Source organism: Octopus bimaculoides, chromosome 3, assembly GCF_046866305.1.
Source record: "Octopus bimaculoides isolate indiv1 chromosome 3, ASM4686630v1, whole genome shotgun sequence".
Taxonomy (NCBI): domain Eukaryota; kingdom Metazoa; phylum Mollusca; class Cephalopoda; order Octopoda; family Octopodidae; genus Octopus; species Octopus bimaculoides.
This window is the reverse complement of record NC_142930.1, coordinates 33,853,289-33,878,867: the sequence shown is the minus strand read 5'-3', so window position 1 is coordinate 33,878,867 and position 25,579 is coordinate 33,853,289. Positions and strand designations below refer to the sequence as shown.

At 35.7% G+C, this 25,579-nt stretch overlaps 1 protein-coding gene across 1 annotated transcript in view; it reads right to left on the bottom strand.

The window, feature by feature from the left end:
• LOC106870932 (phosphatidylserine synthase 1) overlaps positions 1-25,579 on the bottom strand; it is a 58,420-nt gene that overhangs the window by 13,168 nt on the left and 19,673 nt on the right. The window contains exons 2-8 of the mRNA XM_014917172.2: positions 14,161-14,252; positions 11,094-11,138; positions 7,200-7,318; positions 5,015-5,173; positions 4,249-4,400; positions 3,759-3,818; positions 2,378-2,459 (exon numbers count right to left, since the gene is read on the bottom strand). Of these exons, the coding sequence (XP_014772658.1) occupies positions 2,378-2,459; positions 3,759-3,818; positions 4,249-4,400; positions 5,015-5,173; positions 7,200-7,318; positions 11,094-11,138; positions 14,161-14,252 (709 nt within the window). The remainder of the gene's footprint in view (positions 1-2,377; positions 2,460-3,758; positions 3,819-4,248; positions 4,401-5,014; positions 5,174-7,199; positions 7,319-11,093; positions 11,139-14,160; positions 14,253-25,579) is intronic.

Sequence of the window (25,579 nt, the reverse complement as noted above, 5' to 3'; positions counted from 1 at the left end):
TCATCATTTAATACCCGCTTTCTATGCTAATATGGGTTGGACAGTTTGATTGAGGACTAGCAAGCAGGGAGGCTGCACCAGGCTCGAATCTGATCTGGCAAGGTTTCTACAGCTGGATGCCATTCCTAATGCCAACCACTCTGAGAGTGTAGTAGGTGCTTTTTACGTGCCACCAGCATGGGAGCCAGTCAGGCAGCACTGGATCAATCATACTCGAATGATGCTTTTTACATGCCACCAGCATGGGAGCCAATCAGACAGCACTGGCATCGACCACGTTGATTATGACAATACACCCCGCCATTCTTTCCTAATCTTTCCCAACCATGCATCTTCCATTAGCAATATAGACAAGCATTTACCAAGCTTTCATTGATTCCATGAACAGACACCACAAAAGTATCTGCTAATAGGGCTATATCAATCTTGTCTCTCTCAACAGAAAGAAAACACAAATACTACTCGTATTAAGAAAACATCATTGCAACCCCACCTTAACACACAGCACACAATTAGAACCCTCACAATTGCACCAAATGTTGAGCTTCACTAAAATCAAGAATCTATCTTGGCAAGCATATCCTTAACGAAGCTTGGACTATATTCTAACAACTGACTCTTCTCTTCAAGGGTCAGAAGCATTTCATCAGTTAAGATCCATTGTCCATGCTTGCATGGGTTGGGCAGGTTGATCAGGGCTGGCAGGCTGGAAGGCTGCACCAGACCCCAGTCTGATTTGGCATGGTTTCTATGGCTGGATGCTGTTCCTAATGCCAACCACTTGGAGACTGTAACAGTTGCTTTTATGTGCCACTGACACGGGTGCCTTTTGTGTAACACCAGTACCTGCCATGACTGTGATTTTACTTGGCTTGTCGTGGCCTTTGCCAGTACCGCCTGACTGGCCTTCGTAGGATTTTCGAGCGAGATCATTGCCAGTGCCCCTGGACTGGCTCTTGTGCGGGTGGCACATAAAATACACCATTTTGAGCGTGGCCGTTGCCAGTACCGCCTGACTGGCCTTTGTGCAGGTGACACGTAAAAGCACCCACTACACTCTCTGAGTGGTTGGCGTTAGGAAGGGCATCCAGCTGTAGAAACTCTGCCAAATCAGATTGGAGCCTGGTGTTGCCATCCGGTTTCACCAGTCCTCAGTCAAATCGTCCAACCCATGCTAGCATGGAAAGCAGACGTTAAACAATGATGATGATGGGTCTTCTCAAGCATGATATAATGTCAAAGGTCTTGGTCATTCGTCATTGCCTCCATGAAGCCCAAAGTTTGAAGATCATACTTTATCACCTTGTCCCATGTCTTCCTGGGTCTACCTCTACCACAGGTTCCCTCCACAATTTGAGATTGGTACTTCTTTACACAGCTGTCCTCATCCCAACAGTTTCCAACAATTATTGGACACTCCACAAAGGTTAGGTAGGGGCTACAATAGAGTATTGCTCACACATCTGGAAAGATGTTGCTGCTGTTACACAGATACCCTAGGCTACATTTAATAAAGGGTTATAAAGCCACTCACAAGCACACTATAGTTCCTTCTCTCTGATCCATGGAGTTGGCTGAGCTCACCTCCAACAAGGCATACATGTCTCCTATCAGTCTTATATCTACCCACCTCACCACAAGCAATGCACTAAACACCACTTCCAGTCCTCCTTAATGTGAACACTGGCCTTCTGAAACTTCCTTTCTTCTCATGTCTTTCTTGCAATTGTTGACATACAATGGTTTAAGAAGAATATTAAGGTCAATCAATCTTACTGATCAAGGAAGGATGGCAAAGATCATGGGAACAGTCCAGATTCAGCAAATTAAAAAAAATATATGTATAGTAAATAATAGCAGAAAAGTAGACAGAAGGTGCTTGAAGTATAGGCAACTTGAATCATCTAACTGACTACCTCTACCTTAACTAGAAGCTTTACAATAATGAAGTCAATTTGACTATCATTTCTCCCATTATAATTAGGAGGTAAATATAATTCTACATTAGCTTTACTAAGTTTCTGTGTGGAACAATAGAAATAATTAACCACTAATGTTTCATTTCTCAGTTACAGCCATTTCACTCCACTTATATCTAATGATCCTGAGAAATACATGTATGTCTTATTTTCAATCCTTCAATCTGTTGCCTTAAGCTGATGTAAGAAAGCAATGTCAATCATTCACTCAAATCAAATGCAATACATGACTTGTACAACTTTTATTAACTCCAGAAAGGTGAAAAGCAAAGAACAACACACTAACAAGGTCTAAACTTAAAATGTAAGAGATACATAAGAAAAATACTGCAAGTCATTAAGCCTGTTACTACCATTTCTTTGACAACATATATGAAAATGTTACAAATACAACTTACCTGCCATATAACAACTAAAATACCTACAGCCAACACTCTCATGTAGGAGGAATTGGGATCAAGCCATCGCACATGAGTCCAGCTGAAAAAAACCAGAATAAATATAAGTATACTGAGAAAAATTTATAGGAAAGTGGTTATACACCATTAGGTGTACACCCACTTTCCTATATTAAATTCTAAATAACAACGAAACGCTGACTCTGAACTATCAACACAACAATATTTATTTATGGTGGAAATAGGCATGGTTGCTGAGACGCCGGAATGTTGTTGTGAGCTGTCCCCAGAGTTGGAATGTTGGAGAGACAGTTTGACCTGACCACGCTCATGTGAGAGAGCTCTGTTGGACCTGTGTTACCTCTTCGCCGGCCGGCGAGAAGAGAGTGAAAAAAGCGGGAACGTTTAGATGTTGAATTCCACGCATGTGCATGGGACTCTTCCTGTGTTCCTTCCGGAACTATTCCCTGCGGATGCATAGATGAAAACGCAGTAATGGCGACTGTATTTTGGCGCCAAATGACGTCACTACAAATTCAAGTAATGGCAATTTTTCAGTTTATCATTACATTAGAATGTAGAAATAGGCCATGTATCTGATAGACAAACTTGCTTTCACCAACACACTCCTATTGGTGGGATATTTCTAAGCTGTGTCTTCCCTATTACAACAGCTTTTTCTTATTGATGATTTCAAATCATCTAAACTAACATTCTACTGTCTCACAATTATACAAATATGTACACATACTTATGAAAGCTGTCTTCAGCTATATTTGGTGTGTTTTAACATTTGCATATTTTAGATGATGCTTGCTGCAGATTAAATTATGACTGGTAAAACTGTTATATAATACCAAATTACTGGCCTTCATAATTGAGAAATAAACCCAACTTTGAGCAATATTTAACTGAGTGCATGCCTCACAAAAATACTTCCCTTATAATGTGGGGTAACCATGTACCTCCTGTATAGCAAGACACCTGTCCTTGTCTCTCTATCATATTTTAGCCTATCAGCACCTGGTATAAAGGTACCTCTCCCACCTCCTAATACAACCCCACCATTTAGTCATGGAGGATTCCACTTTCCTGTTCTTTTCTTGTCTTACAACTTACTTGGCAACCAGTGGAACCAAAAAGAAAGAAAAAAGCACCCAGTATACACTGGAGCTTGGTGCAGCCCTGTGGCATGCTGGGTCTTGTTAAACCATGCAACCTATATCAGCATGGAAAACAGACATTAAAGTGACCATCTAGCTTGAGGGTTGTGCAGTAATTAAAATGACAATGGAAAGATGTTTAAAGCATTTGTCACAAAACTGTCAATAGATGTAGACTTTCAGTATATATATATATATATATAATCAGGTAAACTTACCTGGATGGTGTAAACTGTAGAACTGCTCGGCGTATTTTTCCAGTGGTGGAATGGATATCTCTGTGAAACAAACAATCAGGATATAAATGTGCATGTCTGTAAAATAATCTTTGTGAATGTACATGCAACCTCTACATTACTTTAGCACTGTAATAATTATAGTAATCATTGTTTTGGTATCCATTTTTATATGTTGATACAGGTTAGTTAATTTTACACAACAATACTTTATTGATCATATCAATTGCCTATCATCTTGATTGAGAGGTTTTACTTTTAGACCAACTGTTCACACAGCCAAGTAACTGAGTCAAACAGTTAGTCTTACAAATCATTGTACTTCTTTTAACATTAATTTAAATAATTTTAAAAATGAAACAAAGGACAAAAATAAGGTATCAGTTAAATTCTAAGTAAATTTACATTTCTATATCACATCCTAAATGTGAATGAAATTATAAATAGAATGGGTTGCAATGAAGTTACTTACTTGATACTCTCCCAGTAATATGTTCTCATCTCCAGTTTTTGACAAACCAGCATACCAAGGTAAATACCAAATCCGTTACAAACTAACACATCCAAAACCAGAGCATCCCACCAACATTCAGCGAAATTGGGGAGAAGATGTACAAATGCTGCCTAGTAGGAGAAATGGAAACGTTTCTTTGAAGAATGACAAAATGGTTGACAATTTATTTCATACATACAATGCCATTTTCTGATAAAAGTATTTTACCATTACAACTGTTATAATAACACTTATTTGGTTTTGTCAATAGCTACAGTAATTTACACACCATTATCAATTCCATATAATATTTTCAACTTGTATCATTATCTGATATTCAACAGTTTCAAATCTGACTTTTAACAATGTCCTATAAGGTTTTCCTTCATGGTAGATACTTTCCACCACCATTTCTGGTGTATCATCATCCAGTAAATATCCATTTATACCAGTACAGTCACTTTCAAACGCCCTGCTGCTTTAGTACAGTTAACAGAACATCAATCAACATGATTCATGACTGCTCCTTCAACAACAGCACAAACAGATATTCTATTTAATCAATTGTGTGAGAGGAAGAAGAGGAGAGAGAGAGAGAGATGTAAGCAGACAAAGAAGCAGAAGCAAAAAAGATCTTGCTTAGATAATGTAGAAGTGTCATGACCAGAGAGGTTTACAATGGAAAACAAACAACCAGAAAAAAAAAAAAAAAAAAGAAGCATTTTGTAGTAAATAATCAACTTACCTCAGTAACTTCCCACAAGATGCTGATTGTCCAAAGAATTCCATAATGCCGGATGAGAAGTGCTTTCAGAGCCCAACCAAAAAAATGGGAAAAGGCGAAAAAGTCCACATGCTCATACAGCCGAGACCAACTGATATCCGAACAGTTAACAGCATATTCCTGGTTTTAAAAGAAATAATCTTTGTCAGTATCTACCTTAAGTAATTTCTTTTTAAATATATTTTTATCAAGGTATTTCCCTCCAACTCATATGAGCATGGAAATGTGACAGTACTATACAGGATGACAGCACTATATATATTCATGGATGTTAGGAAGGGCATCCAGCTATAAAAAACCCTGCCAAAACAGAAACAGAAGTCTGGTGCAGGCTCCTGCTAAACCATCCAATCCATGCTAGCATGGAAGGTGGATGTTAAACGATGATGATGTTGAATACATCAGGTATAAGTTACATCCAGCTCTGCAGCCAAAAGGAATTGATCTACATATTGACTGTTGACTTAATAAATGAAACTATACTTTTGCAAGTTCACAAACATATAACACTAAATGTGCACACACACACACACACACTTTGTTTATGATAGATCTTCACAGGACAGCAGGCCTGCAAGGCTAATAAAGACATTTGAATACTAATTATAATTTATTCAGCAATATTATTTTTATATCTGCTTTTCTATGCTAGTATGAACTAGTTTTTCTTGTTTTGTTGGAGTGAGAGAGGCAAGAGAGTTTATAAATGATAAGAAAGCTTGGAGTGTTTGTGGACGGATGAGCGAATTTGATGTTGTTCAAAGGGGTACAGAACCAGCATATGCTATCAGGCCCCACTGCTGATATTGGGGGTTGCATTCTACGCCTTGACCCAAGCATAGAATGGGGCTTGCTTCTTTGAGCTGGGAAATGAATGGAATGCCTGGCGTGTGTCTTGTTGTGGCTACCCACTCTTAAAAAAATGGGGAATAGGCCTGGGTGTATGTATGTGTATATATATATATATATATATGAACTAGTTTCAATATAGCACCTTGCCAATTGCTGCAGTCCCTCATCATCTTTCAGAAGCCTAATATGTTGAGATCAGACCTCACTACTCTTTACATCTTCCTCTTCTGTATGCTCATTTACTTCCATTATTTGATACTTTTTCACACAACTATCATTTTCATATGCATTACATATCTGTAGTAGTCTTCTGTTTTGTATGCTACAGTTATTTTCAATGCTAAGTTTCTCTCAACACACTCATGCTCCCTAACTCATGCATATTGACATTACACTTGGGTGAGCTTGCTTGTCTGATTTCTATCTAGCATTTACAAATCCTTGATATTCAGGGCCTATTTCTGATGACCTTGCAATATCATACTTCATACACAAGCATCATATTACAATCTGACCTTGGAGAGAGAAGTCTTTTGTTGCCAACAGAAGGAATAGTTCCCTGAGCTTGTCTCAGCTACTTTTACATTGGCTTTCACTTTTGATTAAGTCAGAAAAGCCATTAGCTACTTCTAGTTGGCCGCCTGAAAAGTTAGAAAGATTTTATTTCTTAGGTGGCTGTTCCTGCTAACTACTTCTATACATCTGATACAGAGTATAGAATTCCTGCATGTTCAACATGGTTACTTCGAAGACAGTAGCAATGGTTTCTTTCCTGCCCAAACTTTTGTCTACACTGAAGTGACCTTTCAAATCTAGATTACCTCCACAATTAAACGCTTTTCACAGACTCAGATATGAAAACTATGTCTCTGACAGACAATTCCCACAGACAACCAGTGTGTGTGTAAAGAAACTGAAGAGTTTATGTTCAAAGTTACAATCCACTGACTTAACTTAAAAAAAAGAATTAACCAAATTGAATACATTCAATCCTTTAGTATTAAACCAACCATATCGCCCTATCTGACCCAAATATTTCAACCTGTTTCATGATTAAACAGACCAGATCCAGCCTTTCCCACCTATATATACTACAATGACATTCTAAAAAAAAAAAATGAAAAAAAACAAACAAACCCCAATCTCATCATTAATACCTTGAATGATTAATTCAAAACAATGTGAATAAATAAGCATTACATTTGACAGAGTAATCTCAATGCTAAAGGGTTAAGGATCATCTAAGGCTGTACAGTTCCACAAAGCTGAAGAAACCTGCTACTTCTATCCTTACCTTTTCATCAGGTGTACCGTTTTTCAAGTCATGGTAAAGCCAACCTAAAATTACACGTGCATCATGTGGGTTCTGGAACAAGAGGAACACCAACAACATGAAGTAGAGGACACTGAGTCCTAGAAATAGAAATATAATATTTAATCAGTGAAGAATTTGAAGAGGAGAATGAGACAAAGAAAGTAACACAATTCATTGAGTGGAAAGAAGTTGAGTATGTGATATTATGAAACACACCTAGTATATATATATAAATATATATTATGATACTGTTGTCAATAGAGTAATAAATTATGGCAGATTGAGGAAACATTACAGCTGACACATAATGGGAAATAGCCAAAACTACAGTCATAATAGTCTTAGCAAACCAAAGTATATGATTTTTTTTTTATTAGTTGATTTTTAGTTACTAGAAGGTAATACTCACTGGCTATATTACTAATATATTATTGTTCAACAATTAGTTTCACATATCAAAAGATTGTTTGTTGAAAGAAAGAGAGAATATATATGAGGAGAGAGGAATAAGTGGAGAAGCAGGAGGAGAAGGGAGAGAGAGAGAGAGAGAGAGAGAGAAAGAGAGAGAGAGAAAGAGAGAGAGAGAGAGAGAGAGAGAGAGAGAGAGAGAGAGAGAGAGAGAGAGAGAGAAAGAGAGAGAGAGAGAGAGAGAGAGAGAGAGAGAATCACTTCTCCCACCCATTATTCAACTTTAGTAGGTTAGGTCCTATTAAGTAAATAGTTCAATAGTGATTGTATTGTACATCAATAACTATTGATTTAGGCCTTATTTTGGAGCAGTAGTTGGACTGAAGACAGTCAAATTAATGGCAGTATGGGAGCAAAACCTTGTTTTGTTTCACCTCAAATGATATATGCAGAATAAGCACACCTTGCATATAAATATTATACAAATAGGCAGAGTATCATTTGAACTCATGACATAGTAGTTATTCAATATCTTAAGGAGTAGGAGAAGTAATTTTTTAAAAATGAATACAGACAGTATGGTTGCAACAGTAAAGTACTGGACTGCAGAGTACATAGTCACTAGCATTTACAATATGCTTCTAGGTCAGATCTATAATTTAGCTGGGCTCATATTGTCTGACTAACAGGCACCACTCCAACTTGATTAAAAGCTGGAAAATAAATGACAGTTGTTACACAACTTATTATATAAGATTTACACACGAGAAAAATTTCTAAATTCACAAAATCCATCCCACTCATGCCAGTACAGAATGAATAATAAAATGGTTTCAAATTTAGATACATGAAGATAATGATGATGATGACGATAACAAATTTCAGGAGAGATACAACAAATTCAATCAAACCCTACCATCTTACTCATGCTTGTTAGTTGCTTGACTTTAACCAGTTGAGCATGTCCCTCAATAACTGATGATATGTGCATCTCTAATCACAAGCAGGAGTAGTGGGAAAGCATCACAGCCATGTGATGAATGGAATTCTTTAGAGTTTGAATAATTCACTTCTGGAAATATTCATCATCCTTAAACAACCCTTATTCAGGGATCTTTTGAGCGAGATGGGCCACCCGACCTGAAGAAAATTCTAACTGGGCTCTATCTGCAAGGTCACACGCTGTTTATCTTGAAAATGAGATCACCATGTCATGCACATATGGTTGTGATGCATGTGCCTAATGTACTCTTATCAGAGGGGTAGTCATGAGGAGTATATTGGGTTTAGTATATTTGTATCCCATGTCACTTTGATGGCATGCACTGCTCTGTCACTCAATAATAATAATAATAATAATAAGCCTTTCTACTATAGGCACAAGGCCTGAAATTTTGGGGAGGGTGATAGTCGATTACATTGACCCCAGCACTCAACTGGAAAAAACAGCAAGGTAAACTGATCAAAGAGTAGATGACTTGGAATTCCAAGGAGGGAAAAATAATGAAGGAGCTGAACAAAAATGTACATTCTACAAATATCCGAACACAAATGACAAACTATTTGTGTAAAACGTGTCCAAATGAGAATGAAAAATAAATGCATGGCCAATTGAAAGATACTAAAAACTCAACGGCAAGAACATGTTGATGTTGTGTACCATTATCATCAATGTCAGTTACAGTATATAGGTCTGCGGTATTGTACTGAATTACAATAAAACTAATATTCATAAACAGTAATGTGATAAATATATTAAAAAGAAAAAATAATCCCATACTGCACAATAAGTCAGACACCCAGCAACAACACATCACAGGAGATTACTGAGTGTCAAAGAGCAGTCATTTATGTTGTCACTACTTTTCTAACTCACGAGATCTGTTACATGCCCTTGTTGACTATAATGGGAAAGTAGCAAATTGATTCTATTTGTAACAACAAAATCCATGCAAAAAATTGGTTGAAACTTCAAACAACTGAAGCCTGGATCTAACACAGCAGCCAAAACAGTCAAACTAATGGCATCAACCAGGATAAGCCATTTACAGGATACATCATATATAAATAAAAGATTATCTTTGGATGCACTATTACAGCTTGTATGGAACAGCAGAAGTAATAACATTTATAACAGAGGTATAACAATCCCTATTAGATATAGTGAAAGGAAAATATTTTAGTGGTGATGTCATACATATAATGATGATGACAAATGTTACATCCTGGAGTATTTCCTGAAACAATTCATCACATTGCATCAGGATGTTCACAACAGCTTTGACAAAATATAGTTGAAGATACAACATTACAAAACTGCACTATTTGTGCCAAGTTACTAACTGTTGACTACAGAGAAAAACAAAACGATTCTCTGGTTCTCAAATGAACTTTAACTTGCTTCAGAAAATGATGATGCAAAAATACTGAAGAGCTTTAGTAAATATACAGGCTGTTAAATTAGCACATAAACCTGACATCATTCTCCTTGACAAAATGACAATAACATCTAATTAGCATAACTAAATAACCATAATGTTAAACACAAGCAAGCTACAAAACTAAGTAACTACGTTAAAATGAAAAAAAAAAAAAGAAAATTAAAATAGTTAAGAAATGTGCCTGTCATCTGTTTGGTAAAAGGACATGACTAGAGAAATACACACTCATTTCTGTCAGTACATAGACCAATTACCAATAAAGAGAGACATAAGCATGTTCCAGAAAGAAGTAATACTAGGATATATTAACATTGTTAAGGCAATGTATTTATTCACCTTGAACAACATTGCTATTCCAGAATATTTTCTATGCTTTCTATTGAATGTTCTTGCTAATCTTCAGCAGGTTCATTAATCACAAATATAATCTTTTACTCTCTAACACTTTTATGCATTTTTTCTGGAATGTGCCAAATTCTTGTCCCACAAAAGGAAACTCTTGGTGTATCTTTCAAATGAAGAATTAAAAATACAAAATCCACGATTGGTTTCTGATTTAGACACAAAGCCAATAATTTCTAGGGGAAATGATTAGTTGATACCACTGACTTTGAAACTATTTTATTGGCCCTGAAGTAAAGCTGACTTCAGTGGGATTTGAACTCAAAATGCAAACATTTGGAACAAATACTGTAAGGCATTTTATTTAATGTAAAGATTCTATCAATCCACTCTGCAATAATAATAATAATAATAATAATAATAATAATAATAATAATAATCTTTTCTACTAGAAGCACAAGGCCTCAAATTTGGGGGAAGGGATTAACTCGATCACATCAACACCAGTGCATAACTGGTACTTATTTAATCAACCCTGAAAAGATGAAAAGCAAAGTCGACCTCGGTGGAATTTGAACTCAGAACATGAAGACAGACAAAATGCTGCTAAGCATTTTGCCTGGCATGCTAATGATACATTAACAATAACAACAATAATAAAAACAAACATAACATGACTTACCAAAAACAATCCTCCATATTGCAGGGTGAGGTCTTGTAAATGGACCTGGACAAAGAAAGAAAAAGATTATTATGCTTATATATATATAATAAGATTTTATTTTTCTGGCTGATGTTGGTGTCATGTAACTGGCACCTGTGTCAGTGGCATGTAAAAAGCACCCTTTCAATGTTGGGCCTCATGGAGGCAATGACAAGTGACTGCTACCTTTGGCAATATACTGTGTTTGGGAAGACCCATCAAACCAAGTGAAATTGTAGTCTTGGCCAATGCTGGTGTCACATAAAAGCATCCACTATACTCTTGGACTGGTTGGTATTAGGAAGGGCATCCAGCCATAGAAACCATGCCAAATCAGACTGGAACCTGGTGCAGCCCTCCAGCTTGCCAGTTTCAGTCAAACTGTCTAAGCCATGCCAGCATAGAAAGCAGATGCCAAATGATGATGATGTTGATTTTTAGTGATAATATCTAATGTAATCTATCATCCACACATGTCTGACAGACAGGGCTATGATTAAAATTTTTTTGTAGCAGTTATATCATGTCTGTAAGTAACTGACGCACATTATCAGGCAGACCAATCACTTTTCTCACTATAGTTTGATGTTCTAAAAAGAACAGTTAAATTTTCCCAGTGCTTGACTGGTATTTTATTTTATTGACTTTGGCAGCATTTTGAAGGTAAAGACCCAGAAGAAGTGTCTCCAAGCATTTTGTCTGCCAGCTCACTGCCCTGAAAAATAATATGACTTAAAAACATTACAAAAATTTAAGAAAATGTTAAAAAAAAAAGATAAGTCTATGTTATTCTTCACATACTACAAATTATTACCCTAAATGAAATATATACACAACCATGTTTCTTAGTGTGGTAATCATTTTCATGCAACCCAAAATGGGCCAGACAAAGACAGCAAGAACATGAAATTAATTTATATTTTTTTTTAATTAATTTTCTTTAGCTTAAACCTATTCAATTTTAAATTCTTCTATTTAGTTGTTGCTGACATGGGGTAAAAACATGACAGGAGATCGTGCCAGAGAAAATGAAACTTCAGCTCAGAAACATTTGAATTTTAGCAAATAAATCTTTTTAAAGTATTGTTTATGCATTGATCTAAACTCATTTTCATATATACATTAGGTATTTATGCATAAAATTCTGTCTCTCTCTCACACACAGTTATATGTGCACTGCACATATAACTGTGTGTGAGAGAGACAGAATTGTCTGTATGAAGGTAATTTGGATGTACTTGGAAGTGAAAAAAGGTGTCACCAAAATTAAACTCCAAGAGTTTCAAGCTTTTCAAGATTCAAGTAGATTTGTATCAGCATTTTCTCTTGTTGTCTGAGCCGGTCTCAGGGTACTAACTACTACTTTTTCACATATAAACACATACAACAGAGTCCCCCAACATTTCATTTTTATAATTTTAAGTATATTTGTTATTTTTGTTGTTTATGAAAAATTGGTACTTGAATAGTTTTTTCTCTCCCTCACTTCCTTTGGCTAATTGTCTTTATTTACCTCAATAACTATCTTCTTTTCCATATTAGTTTTTTTTTTTTTTTCCTGTTTGTACTACCCAAATGACACTGTTGAGTCTTATCTGTAGCAAACATCTTTTCACCATTTTGATACCAGCCTACCTGAGACTATCATACAAAGTTCTTGTTTTAAAGTGATCTATTCAAAACCTCTCATCAAAATTTCATGTTAATTCACGTTCCAACCATCAGATAAATAATAACAAATGTATTTTACTAAATTTTTCATTATTTTCATATTTAATTGAAACAAAGAGAGTATGTTTCAAAAGAAATATGATAATGAAAGGGTTATATGCAGCAATGGCTCCAGCAAAACTGAAAAGGCACTTCATAACAAATTAGTCATACGAAAAATAAAAGAGATAATTATTTTAAAAGGCTATTGAATTTTAAAAAGAGAATACAAATGGAGCAAGTTATTTGGTTACAGAAATTATTGCACAGTAAAAGAAAAAAAATCACTGTGTTGGTGAGAGTTTAATAATACTAGTGTGTAAAATTATAGTGGGTTAAAAATACAATAAGTTGATGTACTGATGATATATGTCACATGATATGAAAGATGATTTGCATAATAAACAGAAAAATAGGAAAATCTTATACACAGGTTGATGAGTAGATCACATGAATAAATCTCATATCTTGCTGTTGCAAGATTTGTCAATGAAAATGGAATCCAAGAAAACTCTTTTCTGAGATAAGTAAAAGTATTTGATAAATTTTATATTTTGACCCCATGTCTAGAAACAAGAGATCTCTCCTGAAAAACTGAGTTGGCATCTCCTCTGATGGTGTCCCATCAATGTTAGCTCTTTAAGTAGCTTTATTTCTCTTGTAAAATGAGAAAATCTTGATATTGTTTCAGTTAAAAGCAAACAAGGATATCAGCAAATTTCAGGCCTTATTGAAACCTATCCGGAAGGACAATTGATCAAAATTGAACAATACTTTTTCTCACTTTCAACAGAAGGATCTATATTCTGAATCCCTAAGACAAGAGGAAGAATTTAGTGAGCTACAGTCTAACCATGTACTAGAGATGAGATTTACTGATCTACTCCTGAATAAGCTCTAAGGTTCTGTAAAAGACAATGATCCTACCATTCATAAGATAGCAATAAGTATTGCTCTAATTTTCCACTTACAAGTGTAAGCAAGTTTTTACTTATTTAACAAGTTGCAAGAACAAAGACAGGAAACCCCTTTCAGTTGAATATGAAGTATCTGGGTATCAAGACAAGCACAAGGGTCTCATTAGAGAATCAAATTTCATTATATAAATACTAACAGTACCTTGACCCAAATGACATATTGCTTTGATTTACTTATGCCTTTTCAACATTATCAATAAAAGATTAAGCTATTGTAGTAGTTATCTATGGCAACATGAAAAGTTATGACAATGACATTCACTTTATAAGTGTTATTTAGGATATTGGTTATTCATGTTTTGAAAAAAAGCTGAAGAACAACAATAAAAGAAATTTTTAAAAAATAATAATAAACTTACCATTAGGGAATGCCAAAACACTGATGATGATAAAAATGAAGACCATGCAACATAGACCGGTCCAAATATTGTCATCTGAACTGACATCATTTCTGTAACAAAAAGACAAACAAACATGTATATATATATATATATATTTTTCTTTCACTTGTCCCAGTCATTGGATTGTGGCCATGCTGGGGTAACTGCCTTGAAAGGCTTAGTCAAACAAATCAACTTCAGTACTTAGTTTTTAAGTCTGGTACACAAAACAACACTGACTGCTACAATGGTGGGGTGATAAGGACAAGCACAAAAACACATACAAACATGTGAGTATCTATGTACACACACACACACAATGAGCTCTAACATAATTAGGCATTAATCAATCCAGGGCTATAGTAGAAAATACTTGCCCTGGTGCCACACAGTAAGACTGAACTTGAAATCATGGTGGTGAAGTGGACTTTTTAATCACACAGCCATGTGTGTGTGTGTGTGTGTGTGTGTGTGTGTGTGTGTGTGTGTGTGCTTGCGTGCATCAGAGCCACGATTTGACTCACAAGAAACTAGACACATCAGATGCCCTACTACCTCTTTTATTCAATATCATAGATAGGATTTACCAGCAATGTAATGCTTTCTTGTGATGAAAATCAAATATTTCCACAGGTAAAGGATATAGATATTTGTGGAGCTAACTAAAGATATTGCTGTAGGTCACCAAAGGAAGCTTCTAACTGACAACTGAGATAAAGTGTTCAACAGCTTCAATTCTGGTAACATATCTATGGCAATTGGTAGCAGCAATTTATTAGAAGATGAAGGAACTGCTCTGTATGTGTGTGTGTGTGTGTGTGTGTGTGTGTGTGTGTGTGTGTGTGAGCAGGAGAGAGAGAAAGAGAGAAACAGAAGAGTAGGAGGAAATATTTAAAGGTTTGACTGCCAGTAGAGTATAGTTAAAAGGCTTGCTCACAGTGTATACATTACTTTTTCACATACTGAAGAGAGCAATGGTTGGATGTAACAAAGGCAACACACATGTAATATTTCCAGTTCAAACTTAAAAAATATAGAATTAAACAGTCACTTTAAGAATTAATAAAAAGGTTAATTTGGATGCTGATCAGATTGTGTAGCTTTCTGAAGACCAAGATAGCAGTCAACATTTGTATGTCTATAAAAGTGTACACAATGAGGTTTATACATGCACACGTACTCTCGATTCCCGAGAGTACATAGGGGTGGATGGGGTGGACATTTGCTTAAATTCTTATAAGCAGGTGGGTTGGAAAATCGGTAATTGTATCGTGGTAACCATATAAAATTTTAAAAGTTTCTAGGTTGTCTCGCTTGAATTTTTTTAAAACCTGTCATTTACTCTCGGGTCCCAAATAATGGGGGTGGGTAGGGGTGGGGAGTGCTGGAATAAACGGTGGGGGGGGGGGATCAGTAATTGTATTGTGTGTGTACGAAAATTAGGAAAAAAAGCATCTTAAAGCACATTTAAAGACACAATGAGGCAAAAGAAATTAACAAGAAGCAAGTGAAATTAGCACATACGTGTGCTTCAAAAGTTCACTTTAGTTAAGATATACATTTAGATAGAAATAAGACATTTGTTAATTATGGGATTCTTTTTTAAATGCTGTGGACTAAACGGATATTGATATAAGCAACATGTCTTAAAAAGAAAGAAAAGTAAAACAAAATGAAAAGAGTATAATTACTATTTCGTGAATTTGCAGTATTTATTATACTATACATGATAAAACATAACACTCTATAAATAGGTATAAATGATAAATTCATGATTCTGCAGGTTTCTCGGTTTCAATATTCGTTTCTTTCGATGTTTTTCAGTGAGAGGAAATGGGAGACAGGCAACAGTGGGGTGGTTGTGAGGAGGAAGAGCAGAGGGCCCACAGATTGTACCCTGGCAAGGGCAGTGTGGATAGTGGTGAGGAGATATCCACATAGGTGAAGTGACGAGCCATGAGTTGGAGACTGAGTCTCAAAGTCATGGTTGTCACTGCAAAACCTGTGCAGACAGAGGAATTGGGAGTAGGGGATGGAGAGCTTGGTGTGGGTAGGGTGGGAAGAGAAGTTAAGGTAGGGGTGTATTTGTAGTGGATGGAGGTAGCAAGAGCAGAGTAGTGTATTCTGATAGAAATGTCAAGAAATTCGATGGAAGAATTAGAGATAGTGCAGGAGAATTCAAGGGCAGGACAAAAGAGAGGAAGGAGTCTAGTTATCCACAGGAGAGTGAGGTCGCACTGAAACAGTTATCGATATAACAACTGTATAGTTCCGGAGTGAGACCAGTGAATTGTGAGAATATTAGGGCCTCAATGTAGCCAACAAACAGGTTCGCATAGCTGGGGCCCATTCTTGCCCCCATGGCCACTCCTGAGAAGCAGTTGAGGGAAGGAGCAACTTTGGCCAGATGAAGAAGTGTGGAGGTATCAGGTTGGGAGTCAGAAGATCCAGAAAGTGTTTCAGCGCAAATCCTTCATTGTGTGGGATCACCATATACAAACTCGTTGATATCAAGAGTGAACAGAAATTTAGAGGGGACAGAAGGGAAGGAGAAAGAGTTAAAGAGACAGAGAGCATGGTTAGTGTCATGGATGTGGGAGGTGTATGCAAGTCAGGAGAAAAAGTATATACATGAGTAGAGTTTGAGCATCTGTGTACCTATATTTAGATGTGGTTGTGTATGTAAATTGGATGTTTATATTATGATTATGGTCTTCAAATTCCTAGTCACCTCAACCATTCATTAAACATGAAAGTAAAGAATCTCAATGAGAGAGGGGGGAGGGGAGGGAGGGAGAGAGAGAGAGAGAGAGAGAGAGAGAGAGAGAGAGAGAGAGAGAGAGAGAGAGAGAGAGAGGGGGGGAAAAACCATTTAGATTTCTAATTAATGTTATGTTGGACAATATTGATAATTATCTTCAATACAAAAATTAATTCAATATTCTAATGAAAGATTTCTAAAGGAAACCAAAATATTAAAACAAGAAGCTGAAACTGCCACCAGAAAAGCTTTCCAATTTCAGCATCTAAAATCTCTTAGTTGAGGAAAAAATGTGAATCTTTCCTGTAAAACTCTTTAAATTGAAAGCATTTAGTTTCATGGTTTCTGATTAAGGCACAAGGCCAGCAATTCTGAGGAGAGGTGGGGCTAGCCAATACCATCAACTCCCAGTCATTAACCAGTACTTTATTGATCTTGAAGGAAGGAGGGAATGAAAGGCAAAGTTGGCCATAATTACCATCAATCATTACTGATCTTATGAAATCTGCTGGTACAAGACTAAAGACATAATGTGAGGTTTTTGTATTTTAAGTACCATTGTTTGTTTCAGTTTTCCTGGTTGACAACAGATTTCACTATTTGTACTTGACAGCTGAGTGATTGGAAAGAGAAAATCAGTAGTAAAACATTCACTGTAATAACATGTAAATTTTAAATTTCTGAAAAACAATCCCAGCATGCAAAATATGCTTGAGAAGTTGTACAACTAATTATTAAGCCAAACTGCAAGTTCACAGTAGTCCAGTCAGTGTTCATATAAATTTACCATACAGTACACTAGCTGATGTAAAAATGAACATGTATTGCGTGTTGGTGCCACATAAAACACACCAGTATTGGTGCCAAATAAAAAGCACCCAGTGTACTCTGTAAGTGGTTGGCATTAGGAAGGACATCCAGCTATAGAAACCATGTCAAATCACACAATGGAGCCTTGATGCAGCTCTCCAGTTTTTCCAGCTCCCATCAAACCATCCAACCCTTGCCAGCATGGAAGGTGGATGTTCAATGAGAATTGATGATGATGATATTACAAAAAAAATTTAGACACCATTTAAATGAAAAACAATAGTTAAGTTCATGTTAATATATTAGGTACAGTAAAATTTTAAAACTAATTCTCTAAAATATGTAAATTTTTATTTTTACACTAATTAACATTAATTTTCTCATCAATACTTCATATGGTAAAGTCTATACTTTGCTGAAAAGTCTAATAAGATTAAAACATGTCTAGAATTGCCTCCCATACTTGCTGGAATAATTAAAATAATATTGACAAATTCTGTCTTTTCAATACTTCTGGAACAATCAATTTGTACAGTTTGATCTGTGATCACAATATCAATTGAATTTCTAACCAAACAGAACTGTTATAGTTACGAATAATTATTTCTAATTAACACATTTTATGCAGTGAACAATAAAAAGCTAACACTAAATTGATTTTCATGTAAACAGCTTCTAAATAATTTATTCTTTTACATAGATTTGGATTTAGAAAGGTTAATATCCTTTATGTTTAACCTCATTGTAAAATAAAAATATGTATGTAGGTCAGAAACTGAAAAGAGAAAAATAATAGCATACAGAATAATCAATTTGTAAAGTTTGGCTGGCAATCACAATATTAATTAAAATTTCAACCTAACAGAACTGGTATGTTTATACTTGTTGCATACATCTTTAAAAAATTTCTTTTATTTATCATAATGTAGGTTAGAGTTATTTACTGAACTAGTTCACATTACATTTCTGGCACTTACTTTAGCAACCTTGAATGTATATAAACTGAAGTGAAATATAAATATGACATCGTCTCCTTCATTGGACATGAAATTCGGCTTGCGAAGACCTGTTGGGGCAAGCGAAAGCGAAATCGTGATAGCATCTGTGCCCAGCGTCGCCTTCCTGGCACTTGTGCCAGTGGCATGTGTAAAGACATTCGAGCGAGATCGTTGCCAGTGCAGCTGGACTGGCTCCTGTGCAGGTGGCACGTAAAATACACCATTTTGAGCATGGCCGTTGCCAGTACCGCCTGACTGGCCTTTGTGCCGGTGGCACGTAAAAGCACCCACTACACTCTCAGAGTGGTTGGCGTTAGGAAGGGCATCCAACTGTAGAAACTCTGCCAAATCAGATTAGAGCCTGGTGTAGCCATCTGGTTTCACCAGTCCTCAGTCAAATCGTCCAACTCATGCTAGCATGGAAAGTAGATGTTAGATGATGATGATGTAACTACTGAAAATTTGGATACTAAATGGGTTGCCTTAAAGCAGTAGCTCACAACATGGGGTCTGTTGATCCTTGGAGATCCACAACAATAGTACTATGGGTCCATAAGATGAGTTCAAAATTTATTGCGTAGAAAACCTGGTATTATTGGGAAAATACATAAAAGAGCCCTTTTAGTGAAAGGGTTAGTAATCACTGCTTCCAATATAGTTGTATGAGCAAAAGTTAAAAATAAGAACCAAATTTCCTTTAAATTACATTTGTTGTTTTAAAAAAAGGCATATCGAATGTGTTTCTAGATACAGTGTTTAAAAAAAGATTGGATGGTCACAAACGGAATGCTTCTGATCAAAGGCATATACAACCAGAACTGACCTTGGGGTAAAGAACAACGATCATCACAACAGAAAAGGTCAAAATTCTAGACATCCATTACACTGAAATGAATTTTAATCTACTCAGAAGGTAACAAAAATAAACAAACATGAACAGCATTTGATACAGAAATATACTGGTTTCAAATTTTGACAGAAGGACAGCAATTTTGGGGGAGGGAGTAAGTCGATTACATCAACCTCAATGGTACTTATTTTACTGACTTGAAAGGATGAAAAGCAAAATTGACTACAGTGAAATCAGAATATAGAGAGGAGCAAATGCCGCTAAACATTTTGCCTGGCAGCTCACCGCCTTAACACAGTATTAAAAAAAAGAAAACCATGATATAAATATACAAATATATATAGTCAGGAACTATGTTTCAACTCGCATTCTATCCCTCACTCATCTAAAAAAATACCTACTGCCAAAAAAGAAGATTGAATCTGAAAGTTGGTTTCATCATGTGAAGACTTCCTCCATTTATGGTTGACACTCTACTCCAAACCATACAGCACCCGTTCACCTCTTTACACTTCTTCACGAACTGCATTCAGACACATCAACATTTCAGAACATTATAACAATATCTTTTCCAGATAATCCAAACATAAATAGCTGTAAATATCAACTGCAACACTAAGTCATGATGGATTGTCAAACATCTCATAACCCCCCAACCACATCCCTATAAGCAAATTAAAGCTATCAAACCACACAGAAAGAGAACCTACTTTGTTTTTGCTTTAGATACAGCTAAAGCCAGTAACTCATATATTGGAGTGGGTAAGCCGATTACATCAACCCCCAGTGCTCAACTGGTGCTTAATTTATCAACCCTGATGGGATGAAAGGCAAAGTGGACCTCAGTGGAATTGGAACTCGGAATGTAAAAACATGAAATGCCAGTAAGTATTTTGCTCGGCATGCTAATGATTCTGCCAAATTGCTACCTTATGTTAATTCAATAACTCATTATATTGAGAATGGAGATAGAACTTTTCATGGCACATGGATGGTGATGTTGAGGCAGAGGTGGAGTGAAATAAGACACCACATCCACCGGAAAGTTTGTTATATGCCTCTAAATGAGGATGCATAGGACTAAAGTAATTACATTGTCTGTAGGGAAGTTTATGTTGCAAATGTAGACAGAATTGAAAAGCAAAGTTGGCTTTGGTGGGATTTCAACTTAGATTGAAAAGACAAAAAGCTATGATGTAAAAAACAAATACCCAGATTGATAATGCTCACCTCTGTGCTAAGCTGTCAGATACTTTAATTAATGAGTGTTTCTTCGTGAATGAGCTGGCAGCGATGGCTCACTAATTAACAGATGATAATAGGGAAAATGGCAAGAGGATTTGCAAGTAGGCTGGAAGAAGTTGAAAGGAAAATAATCTCATCTTAACAGACAGCCTTAGCAGATATGCATAGATTACATTGTTTAGACTGGTGTCTTAAGCTGTTTGATCTATTAATGGAAGTTGGCTAAGAGAGGACAGGTCAGAACACCTACTGTACAGTATTAATACATTGTTACCAACTGTTACAGACAATAATACATTACTGATAATCTCTGCAGAGAATAGGCGTACAAGGTGAACCGAAAGAAAGGGAGAAGCCAGTAGGTCTGTGGAGTTGGAATCATTGATTCAGAGTTAGAAATTGGGTTAAGCAGAGTTGGAATCAGAAAAATGCATTTACTTTCACTATATGTAAATCGTAATATAATGCTGATGGTATTTTATCTTCAATGAAAATAAAATAAAATAAAAAAGTAGTGTTTCTTGCTAAATAATAAAATCTTGTTAGATGCTATTTACTGAACTGAATTTTGCTGAGCAATAAGTAAATAGCTAGAGAAAAAGAGACTTAACTAGTAATTCACATAAATGAGGCACAAGTAATATCTGAAACCTCTGAATTACATTTTGAAGCATAGTTAAACAAAATGGAACAGGCAAAAGCGAAGCAACACCACTTAAATGGGTGAAAAAAAGTGTTAAAAAATTCAACAAATTTCTTTTTAATAAATTAAAAGTAGAAAATTATGCTTGCCCAGTGTGCAAGATTAATGAAGCACACAGAAGGGCTGAGCAGAAAAACTGAATATAAGAGGGATGAATTGTAGTGCACAAGAGTGATGACTATGCTTGTATGGACCTGTGACGCATTTGAATAGTGAAAGATGGGTGAAGAAATTCCAGGAAATTCATGTGAAAAGAACCAATGGAAGAGGAAGACCAAGGAAAACATGGGCAAAAAGTGGTGAAGCTCTAACTCTCTAAGTTGATCCTCACAAAGGAGATGACAAAGGAATGAAAAGAGTAGTAGGGTAATGTCCAACTGATGCAAGCACAGAAAAATGGTTAGCAGCTGTGATAGTCGCTTTGTCATCCTAGTGACTAAGCTACTCCTATTAACTCTTAGCTGACAATCTGATACTTCATCTACCAGAGTATCCAAAAGTGAAATTCTTCATTCCTCATGACAATAGAACGTATTAAACTCTTCCTCTAACTCCTCTCTAGACTAATTTTTGCCAAACACACACCATCACTAACTTCTTCAAATTCTGGATTTAACCTAGAAGAGAAATAGCTCAGTAAATATAGTACTATACTTATTACCTTGTGTTCTCAAAGTACAGTCAGACATTGTTTCTGAAACTTGTTATGGTGTTCTTAGTAGATATGCTATACCATGCAGATAGTGTCTCTTGCTTTAACTTCAATAAAGAGATAACGATGAACAAATCCTACCACCTTATGTAGAAGTATGCTGATCAAGTGGATATGGTATTGGTATAATAGTTCAGAGACACTGGGTTAAAATCCACTAAAGGCATTGTGCATTTGGGCAGCACACTTCACTTAAACTTCAGGCAACTGTCTATAACTGGTGCCAAGTCAACTGGGAATACTTGCTATAACAAACATTCTGGTGCTCTATCTAGTAAGGAAATTTCTCTCATTTGGTATCATCAGTCTGATGTTAAACACAAGCTTTTAAGGTCTTTGGGAACTACATGAGTTATTTCCAATACTTACTGACCTCCTGGATGGTTATTGGAGTGATTATTTCTTTAGCCTATTTTTTGACAAAAAAGGGGGATCTATTTTAAAACAGGGGCGCCAGTTTTCATTTATGTTTTATGTAGTGTTTTTGGTATGGAAAGACTTTCAAACTTCGTATACTTATCTATTTTGTGTTATACAACAGAAAAATATTTTTGTATTCAAATTTATTTCATGTAAAAAATTGTCTTATTTCGATAATTTCTACTAATCACTGACGTCTATTCAGTTGAAAACAGTTAGCGCTGTAACGGTGTATATCGTATTAATCCCCTAACTCTAAAATTGTTACACACATAAATACGCACAGCGTAATTTATTATATAAACAATATATGCGTATAAATTACGATTAAACCGGATGAAATATGTCACAGGGAATAACATTTTTATGACCGCCCAGCAGTAAACTCTATTCAGCTGAATAGACGTCAGTGATTGGTTGAAATTACAGAAATACGACAACTTTTACATGGAATAACTTGCAAATTCCTTTTTTTTGTTAAGAAGACTAAGAGTAAAAGATGTTTTATATGACACATTCTACCAGTGTCCCAAGTTTCAAAGTGTTTCGTTAAGAAAATACTGGCGCCCCCGTTTTAAAATAGATCCAAAAAGGGTTCCTTATACGCATTAAAATATGGTAAATTCCTCATCTCAGAAATATAGAACTGCAGGGTATGAAATGTTTTGGTACTATCTATTTGGTGTTGCCGATTCAACAATTGGCTTATTTGATATCAGATGTTTTAATGCTTCTCTCATTCCCTCTGTGTGTGCATGAGAGAGAGAGCATTTTTCTGTGTTTTCAAGGAGAGGGAAAACATGTTCAATTAATAAACTGTAATGTCTGGCTGTCTCTTTGCCTCCAGTATGCAAGTACTGTCACCAATACAAACTGAATGTCATGTCAGACATTCCAAATCTGCTAGTGTCCAAAGAGTTGCATGTAAGAAATGTCTTCATTAATAACAGGAAAGGGAGTGATGAGAAGTGCCTATTTGTGTTATGGTAAAACATCCCGATAGAACCTGCTCCTACTCCAGCAACAGATTAAAAATGTAAAAAAACCTAATTTGTTCAAAGTAGTTGTCGATTCACCACAAACTCTGAAAAAAAAAAAAAAAAAAAAAAAAAAAAGGCTATGGTATATAAATGGTCAATAAAGTCCACAAATGACAATTGCTTGAGTTTAGTAAGTTTAACTACTAGAAAGAAAGAAAAATGGAAGAAAGAAACAGACTGGAGAGAGAGGGGATAAAAAGTAACATCAAAATCAAGTGCTAATATCAAGTTCAGTGTCATAAATTAGATTAGGCCAAAGACTAAAATAGTCTGGTATGTGTGTGTGAGAGAGAGGGAGAGAGAGAGAGAGAGAGAGAGAGAGAGAGAGAGAGAGAGAAAGAGAGAGAGAGAGAGAGAAAGCTAACTAAAAAGATGATGCTATAGAAAAAGCTTAAGGCAGAATTTAAAAAGGAGCAGGAGGAAGGAAAAATGGTGAAAAATTAAAGGAAAAAAACTAACAAAGAATGTGAAAATGGATTTTTTTTTTTGGTATTAAACAGTGAAAGTTTGTTAGTTTAAACTCCATAATGAAAGGCATTTTTTTACTTTAAGGAGAGTTAGAGTTAGCAATACAAAAGCTAACAATAATGAAAACTACAGTGCAGTCATTGCCTCATAACAGTAAAGCTACCAACCTCTTGGATGGCTGATTATGCAGTACATTCTCAACACTTGAGTTGACCATTACTAAGTTTGCTGAAGTAGAGTTCTTTGTGTACATTTTAGTAAACCACCTAACTAAAAGTGCCTTACAGCTAATTGTCAGAAATAGGTGCTAGTTCTTGTAGGAAATTTTTTTACTTCTCATACTTTCTTGAAGATAAACCATTGGAGTGTGATTTAACCCTTTCATTACTGTATTTCTGTTGAGATGCTCTGTATTTCTTTCAATTACTTTAAATATAACAAAGAATTTAGTAAAATAACTTAGTTACCATTAAGCTAGTGTTAGGAACATAAATTGTGACTAAGGTTTGGTGGAAAATTTCAATTCAAAACTTCAAGACATTTGTACTACAGAGCCAGAGGCAGTTTCAGCCAGGTTGGTAACGAAAGGGTTAAGGGACATTCATCAGTTAGAGCAAGTGCTGTAGGGATGCCTTCAGAGTGAAATAACAGTAGACTTCTAGAAATTCAGTATGAGTTTTATATGAAGGATTACATAACATTTTTGACTCAATGGCCTGCACACATGTATCCATGCACATCTAAATTTAGTTTTGAAATTGAAATCATTTGAAAATTAATAGAACCATTGGTATTCTTGATATAAAAAAAAAATTGCAAGTGTTGAATCTGATAATATAATTCTGGAAGGTAGCAGAGATGGAAGGAACAAGATAAGCTATAAAAATTAAGAAATGTATTCTAAGCAGCATTCATGCTCTGATTTTATATTAAAGGAAAAGGAGACTACAATGATGATCTGAGCTAGAAGATGAATTAAAGCATACAGCTTTAAAATACAAAATGACAGCAGTTGATATAAATGTCAACTCAAGAGATCTACTGTTGATAATTTGATGTCATATACACTCACATCCAACCCACTTGCTTCCTTTGTGGAAGCAAGGATGACTGCTTCACTAAGTTGTTTGTTCTGCCTACAATAAAAGTATGACAGACTTAGCAGCGTAGTAAGCATCATCAGCAACTAAGTTCTGTAGATCCACAAAAGCAAACCATAGAATACTGACAGGAGACTGACCTTGACCAGCAGATAAACCTATTGGAAACTATTAAGCTGAACACAATTTTACTGTCTTTTATCTTTTACTTGTTTTAGTCACTAGACTGCAGCCATGCTTGGGCACCATCTTGAAGGGCTTAATACTTATCAACCCAAAACTTAATTTTAA